Source organism: Protobothrops mucrosquamatus, unplaced genomic scaffold, assembly GCF_001527695.2.
Source record: "Protobothrops mucrosquamatus isolate PMUCROS unplaced genomic scaffold, P.Mucros_1.0 scaffold2717, whole genome shotgun sequence".
In the NCBI taxonomy this organism is placed as follows: Eukaryota; Metazoa; Chordata; class Lepidosauria; order Squamata; family Viperidae; genus Protobothrops; species Protobothrops mucrosquamatus.
In genome coordinates, this window is record NW_015388760.1 from 81,889 (window position 1) to 89,996 (window position 8,108).

Genomic DNA, 8,108 nt, shown 5'->3' on the forward strand with positions numbered 1-8,108 from the left:
GAGGATTTTAGGTAGGGATGATTTTAAGAAAATTTTAATTGACACACAGCTTCGAATATTTGGCTTTTAATTTGGTTTTATGGGGGTTTTTTGTTCTTTGATGTATTTTGTTTGTCTGTTTTTAATATGCTGTGCACCGCCCTGAGTCCTACGGGAGAAGGGCGGTATATAAATTAAATTATTAAATTAAATTAAATAAGTCAAGGACTACTTATAGTCCAGGCAATCCCCAGGAGTCAGAAATTGAATCAAAGGCCCCCACAAACAAACAAACAAACAAAACCACAACCCAGATGCATGATGGATTTCATTGATTTTCAGAAGGCACTCGGGAATTTGCCAGCTTTCTGATGGGCTTTTTTTGTGCAGGATCTGGTAAGAGGCTGCCATGAGGCAGAGAACCAGGCACTAAATGTTATTGCCCCGGTGAATCCAATAGAGCATGGATATGTGCCTTTGTTCAGGCCTACCTCATGGTGATAAGGAAGGAGAGTTATGTCTACTTCTCCTTACTGCATCAGATAGCTGCTATCCTGTGGCCTTGTATAGGGTTGTAAACTCCCTACTAAGGAAAAAACAGCTTTATGATCTTACACTTGACCACTGCAACCAGTTTCTATAACATTTTGCAAGCACAGGAAGGTGGGGAAAGAAGGCAAGATGTGTGGGAGCAGAGAGAGGCCAGGGAAAGATGGCTTGGGGTGCCTGCATGTGTACGTGAGCTGAGGGGAGCCAGGGAAAGAGGGTGTTAAGTTGATCTGTGTGAGTACAGAAAATCATGATATCCTTCAGGGACACCTGCAAGAGTTGGGAATAGGTGTTATTTTACAGGTAATCCTCGACTTACAACCAATCTATTTACAATTATTTAAAAAAGTGACTTACTATTGGTCCTCACACTTAACGATCATCACAGTGTCTCTAAGATTACATGATCAAAATGTGGGTGTTTGGCAACCAACATGGGGGGGGTCACAAACAGACTAAGCCAGTGAATTTATGTACAAGGTTATTGGCTCTGGAACACTAATCATTATAACTTATGGAATCTAATTTTAAGCAAAGTAATTCCTTAAAAATTACACTACAGGCCTTCTGCCTCACAGCCCTGCTGAAAGAACAGCACCCCCCACCTTGGTAGCTGATCTGCAAATAGCAGGCTTGCACAAATCCAAGTTAATAGCACCCCCTGGAGGTGAAAGAAGGAACTTCGCTGAAATTTCTAACTATGCAGAGTGTGTCTCTGATAGTCAAAGAGCAAAGTTCCCTGAATTCATCCAAAGTAACCAGCACCCCCTAGTGGGCACAGAGTGAACTTCACCTGAAGTAATCACTCATGCAAGCAGTCACCCCTAGTGGTGTCTTTGCTGAGGGCAAATTAAGGGGAAAAAAGGCAGCAAATTAACCTTGCTTATTATCACAAAGCCATAACGACCAGATGGATGTTTATGGGAGCTAGTCGGAGCTCAGTAATCTCCAGGCAGTCAACAGCTTGCAATGTAACGACCATGGTGGAGGTTTATGGAAGCTAGTTGGAGCTCAGTAATCTCCAGGTGGCCACTAACTTGCAACGTGATTCTAAGAAGAAAGAATTTTAGCTGACCTTTCTCCAAGCTCCCCCTAGTGCTTAAAGGAGGAACTTCACGCGAGCCTTTAATCACGCACAGAGAGAGCCCTCCAGTGGACAAAGGGTGAACCTTGAGGAAGAGCACCCTGGTGGCTGACCCGCAAGCAGTGACCCCTAGTGGTCAAAGGGTGAACTTCGCTGAAGCACCCACGAATGCAAGCAGTGACCCCTAGTGGTCAAAGAGTGAATATTGCTGAAGCACTCACTCACGCAAACAGTGTACCCTGGTGGCCAAAGAGGGAATTTCCCCAAAGTGTCCACCCAGATAGAGTGACCCCTAGTGGTCAAAGAGCAAAGTTCATTGAATTAGCTTTAAAATAGCTAGGAAGTTTACTGAACCTGTCCTAGCCATGGTGGAGTGTCTCCTTGATTTAGAAGAAGGGGTTCAACCAACCAGCCTAGATGAGACACCCCAACCAGCCGGCCAAGGAGAAATGCTGCAACCAGCTAACCTTGACCTGTACACAGAGGCTGATGCTCAAGCCTCAGTGAGGCCAAAGACATCCCAAGTGCCCTATGACCTGAGGCAACAAAGAAAGCCTACAGAAGCCATGCGCTCACATCTGATGGAAAGATGGGAGTCGAGTTATGAACGCCATGAAAGACACTGGGAGAAATTACACAAACTCTACCAAGTGCCTAAGGAGGAGCTCTCCCCCAAACATGCGCGCTCATTGGAAGATGCTAGGGAAGATGCTCTCTGGCAATGGATAGACTTCGAACGCCATCTTGAAAGGATTCAGGCGCAACTAGGAGACCCAACAGTTGATAGCAGAATGCAAAGCCTTAAGCTACTAAACAAGGAATGTAAAAAGCTTCTGGAGAGTATAGATCACCTCCCAGAGACCGAGCCTTACAGGAAAGACAGACCAGACGAGAGGGCCGAGTCCGAAGTCTCCCGCCATTCACATGCGCCATCCCAGCGATCACAGGTGGCTCCATCTCACGCCTCTGGAAAAGCCTCACCCTTTTGCCATAACCCACCGCGAGCCCAGGCATTTTCCAGCGTGTCACAACAATCTCACATTACAGGCGCCTCCCACCATTTGAAAGCGTCTTCTCGTCAGAGCCAAGCATCCTGAGCCTCAAGGGCAGAGAGCCTTGCCACCCGTCTTGCACAAGCACGAATCGATACCGCAATGGCTGCTGCTGCTGCACAAGCAGCAGTAGAAGAAAAGTGGCAAAGAGAAGAATTGGCTAAAGCGGAGACTGCAGCAGCTCTACGTGTAGCAGAAGCAGAGCGTCAGCAAAAGGAAGCTCAGGCTGCAGCAGCCCTTCGCGTGGTAGAGGCACAGCATCAGCAAAAGGAAGCTCAGGCTGCAGCAGCCCTTCGCATGGTAGAGGCACAGCATCAGCAAAGGGAAGACATGGTCAAAGCTCAGGCCAGCTTTGAGATTTCCCAGTGCCAACAGAAAGCAAAAGAGGCAGCCGTAAGAGCAGCGGTTCTGCAGAGAGAGCTGGAAGATGCTACATCTATGCACAGGTTGGAAGGGCTAGGGAGGGAAAGCCCTCATAACCATGTGCAAGCCTACGTTGACGGCCAGAGCGTGTTTCAATGTGAACAAGTGAGAGCGCCGCAGCTATCCGCAAGCCCCCCAAGGCCCGAGTAGACAAGGAGAAGAATCTCAACGGCCAGATGTACCCATCAGCCAGAGAGTTGACGTCGCAACATCTGGATCACGAGATCTTCCCACCATTGCTACGCCATTGACCCCAACGAACCAAACCACAGATGGTAACCAGATGGGTCCACCTGCAGCGGCAATGGTTACACAGCAGGAAGTGCAACTGCTACGGGATGAGCTCGCCAGAAAGGAGTCAATATTGAGGCAACAGGAAGCAGCATCCCGAGGAACCACCCCCAGACCTGACTACGGAGGAGAACCTCGACTACCAGCCATGCCGACCAGTCAGGGAACCAACAACGCACCAGCTGAATGAAGAGACACCCCCCCAACCAGTAAGCACACAAGAAGTCAGGTCCCCTCAGCTACAAAACCGTGAGTTCTGCAAGTATTCCTGGAATAAATATTTGTTTTTATAACCATCTTCGTTGAGTTATCTGTCTGGTCTTGAATTACAAAGCATCTTAGTTCAGGATCCAGAACAGTCCAGTATCATCAATATGTTGATGATACCCAATTGTGCATTGCCACCCCAGGCTATTGTTTCCCAGATTTTGGAGGCTGTCAAACTGTGGATGGCAGAAAATAAATTGAAGCTGGATCCTGCCAAATTTGAATTGCTGTTGATACATTGAGGTCCTCTGCCCCAGTGAGAGTTACTCTGTAGATTTCCTCCATGGAGATCAAATTGGTTCTTTCTTTGGTGTTTGATAGCTTTTAAAAATTGAATTGTTTTGGCGAGCTTTCCTGTAATGTGAATGTTGCCATTTTTATTTGTATTTAGTACTTTTGCAAGTTATGTTGCATATACATGGTTTTTATTCTTATTGTGTTAGCAGGTTTTTTTTATTCTGTACCGTGGATGTTTCAGTTTGTATCTCTTCGATGCAGTAAAAGCTACCAAGAGTTTCTTTGGATTGTGCCACTATGTTTAATAAATACATAAACAAGTAAGTGGTTCTTTCAAATGATAACATGACTCCAAAACTGCCTGGTCAGTTTTTTAAAATCACTGCTAAATAGATGCTGTGGAATGGGTAATGTCTGTCAGTTTTGGCATTTCAATGTAGGGAGCATTGATCATTGTATGAGCAGTTCAGAGTATTGCAAAAATGGGAACAGTGAACACAGGCAAGCCCTTTGAATTCCTTTATGAAGATTTGAGAACTAAAAGGGGGAGCTTTGTATAAGTGCAGTCACAAGCTTACTTAAACTTCACAGTCATGAAAATATAGTCAGAATTGTTGTGACGGCCATTAAGTCAATATGTTTTCTTCTATATACTTTAGGAAAAAGAGCAGCAGCTTCTCTCTGTTAAGATGGATAACCTTCAGGATGAGGTAAGGTAAAGAGGGGAGAGTTCAGAAAGTGAGGTTATAGTAGTTATGCCTGAAATAATTGCAGGGCAGCAGAAAATTGTACCAGCTTCAAATTTTCTATCCTCATTGCCGATCCCTATCTAACTTCTGTTCCAAGTCACTACAATTGCCTAACCTCCCTCTGAGGTACTGAGTAACAATGCCTAACACACATTCTTACTTTAAGGCTGCCTTCGGATAGTGTCAGAATAAAAGTGTACAGCTAATAATCTTTTATTTCAAAAAGAATCACTGCATGAAATTGCATATTACCCCATAAAAGTATAATTGTATATATTAACTACTTGTTGTACATTGGATTTTATTACTGTATCTTCCTCACTCAGCTGGAAAAGAAACTAATCAAAACACCATCAACACATACTGCTTTGACACAGAGGTAAGAAACATTAATAATCTATTGTATTTGTCTTCCAGAACAAAAAGTTGCTTCTGGAAAAGGAAAGCTCAGAGGGTAAAATCAAAAAGCTATTTACAAAGAAAGCCAAAATGAAGGTATGAATGAGCTGAGTTGTATACATAGTTTATCAAAAATGTCAGTGTACCACTAGTTGGGTAGTTAACTGCAGTGCTTATAATTTGGCTATACTGTATGATTGCAACTACCGTACTTGTATTTTTATTTCCTCATAGTCACAACTCTCTGAGTATGAAAATCATATCTCCTGCAAAGATGCTGCCCTTAATAAGGTAAGTTGTTTGTCCAGAGTATGCCAAATTGAAAATGTAGCTATGTCATAGTGGGGAGGTAAAATAACAGTGTGGGTCTTATGATATTCTGTGCTATTATGATTATAGGGATTAAAACAACTATTGTTTTAAGGTGATGAAGAGTTTTTGCTATCATAGCTATAATAATAAATGCAGATACCATTTTAAACACTCATCACCACTAATCTATTAAAGCTGCTTCACTTTTTCAAACTTTTCTTATGAGCCTGAAAAATTGATGTTGCAGAGGTATACATTTTACAGCAATTAAAAATGATTCTTCTGATGTTAAAATAATTGACAACCTCCGGCTAACTTGTTTTGTCGCTGCATTCAGGAATTCCTAGGTGTCACTACAACTTCAATGTTAAATTTAATTTGATTATGAAAAAAGAAACAATTCCTAGTTTCAGGTAGCTACTTTCAAAATCTTTGCTAGAACACAGTTTGCTTTGTGATGCTGAATTACTTTGTTTGGATTTTATTAATGTTTATATTTACAGAAAACAAAACAAATTGAAGAGCTTACAATAACTCTGGATGAATATCAAATGATGGTACAGGTAATGTACATTTTAATTGTGACAAGAAGGAATCTAGCCAGAGTGTCATTAAGCAATCCAGGCACAAGGCTGCTTGGAATGTCAACAGATTATTATCCTCAAGTTTCCCATTTCAGTTACATAATTGTAAAAGTATTGGTAACTCATATTAGGAAGGTGAAGATTCACAGGTTTTTCAACCCTTTCTTCAGTTTATGGCACGTGTTCCACATCAGTGGAATTACTGAAATGTTAATGAAATTGAACATTCCTGTAAAGTAAGTCTATGCAGATTTCTAGATATTTCTGTTTAGCTACTGTTTTGCTTCTTTTCACTGCACTATTATAGCAGGTGTTGTGGGTGCCCCTGCCCTCTGGAACGAACTACCCCCCGAGATCCGGATGATTCCGGATCTCCTTACTTTCCGCCGCGCCCTCAAGACATCCGAAAAGGTTGTTCGCCCGGACCGGATCCCTCCTAAAAATTTAACCCAAAAAATCTTTAAAATTAATGGTGTTGTGATTTTATAACCAAAATTAAACCAAAATAAGCCAGGGGTGTGTGGGTCTGTCTTTGTTTTTTTAATAATGTTGTGAGCCGCCCTGAGTCCTTCGGGAGAAGGGCGGGATATAAATTGAAATAAATGAAATGAAAATGAAATGAAATATTCTTATACTGTACTGTCCATATAGGAATTGAAACTGGAAGTTAGTAGGCTTCAAGAACACTTATGTCCGTCCTATCAAGACCTAAAAATGTAAGTGCTAGCAGCATTGGATATTTTTAGTGTGAGAGTTTTAAGATGTACCGTAATGCCTATTGAATGCTAATACTATAATATTTGTTACAAACTATATTTTTAAGGAAAGACTAAAAAGTGATATTTAATAAATACCACATACAACTGCTATTCCAACAAATCTTGAGGCTAACTTGTAATTATATTATTCCTTTTCACCCTGAATCATGGTCAATCTCATATTTATTCACAAGAAATTATGTAATGCATATGTAATATAAAGCCTTTTTGTTATATTAATTTAACTTTTATCTTAATTTTGGGAAGACTTTTTACTGAACAAGAATAAATGGTTAATAAAGAATAAATACAATCTTTTCCAATTTATTCAATCTGTTTTATTATATATATTGAAACCATTTTTCATACCAGATGTGTAGCTGCAGAAATGTAACAGAAATGGAAAATTTTCTACAACTCAGTAGTTTTTTTTTATTGCAGGCCACCAACAGACTCTCTACAAAATGGTTCCATACAGACATCCGCACAGTCACTCTACAAAGAGATTGAAGAATCACATAGAGTAAGAAGCATTTCTTTTTAGAGAGTGATGCCATTGCTTTAGATCAGGGGTGTCAAACTGCCAGCCTGCGGGCCGGATGCGTCACGCCGAAACCGCACCCACCCCACTGCCGGCAATGGGGGGAAAAGTCACGATACATCGCGACACGTCACGTGACGTTGCGAGTTTGACACTCCTGCTTTAGATGAACTGATAATAATCTTGGGTATTTTGAACATAAACTGGGAATGTATTAAAGAGTAGAAACCAGAAATTTATCATGAACATTTTGCATTTAACTGTATCTTACCCATACAATGAAATGAATAGAGAATTGCTACTTGCATTCTTTGGAGTACAAGCAGAGCCAAGTACTGTAAGACCTAGCCAACAAAACCAACTCTGTTAGGTTTCTGGAAGACTTTTAAGACCTGGCTCTTTCCCCAGGCCCAGTATTAGTGGAACCCTTGTCGTGGTTTTGTTTCTTTGTTTGTTTGACTACTAAGGCTGTTATGTTTTGTTGTTATGCTTTTAATTGTTTGAAATTGTAAATTTGCTCAGGATCTTTAAGAGTGGGACAGTTATAATAAATCTAATAAAACTATAAATGCAACAAGCTTATTAAAATTAAGAAGAAATTTATGAAATGCTAGATTAATCTTTGGAAAGTAGGTAAAGTTTGGGATTGTTTGAATTTAAGGGCAAAAAAAAGCACTTTTAAAGTAATAATAATAATAATAATAATAATAAAGTTGGAAGGGACCTTGGAGGTCATCGAGTCCAACCCCCTGCCCAGGCAGGAACCCTACACCATTTCAGACAAACGGCTGTCCAGTCTCTTCTTAAAAACTTCCAGTGTTGGAGCATTCGCCACTTCTGGAGGCAGGTTGTTCCATTGGTTAATTGTTCTAACTGTCAGGAA

General features: G+C 41.2%; 1 protein-coding gene across 1 annotated transcript in view; it reads left to right on the forward strand.

Moving 5' to 3' along the window:
- The window catches only part of LOC114923274 (protein KASH5-like), a 79,238-nt gene that overhangs the window by 47,718 nt on the left and 23,412 nt on the right, over positions 1-8,108 (forward strand). The window contains 5 exon segments of the mRNA XM_029286020.1: positions 4,542-4,592; positions 5,049-5,126; positions 5,265-5,321; positions 5,846-5,905; positions 6,578-6,642. Coding sequence (XP_029141853.1) covers positions 4,542-4,592; positions 5,049-5,126; positions 5,265-5,321; positions 5,846-5,905; positions 6,578-6,642 — 311 coding nt within the window.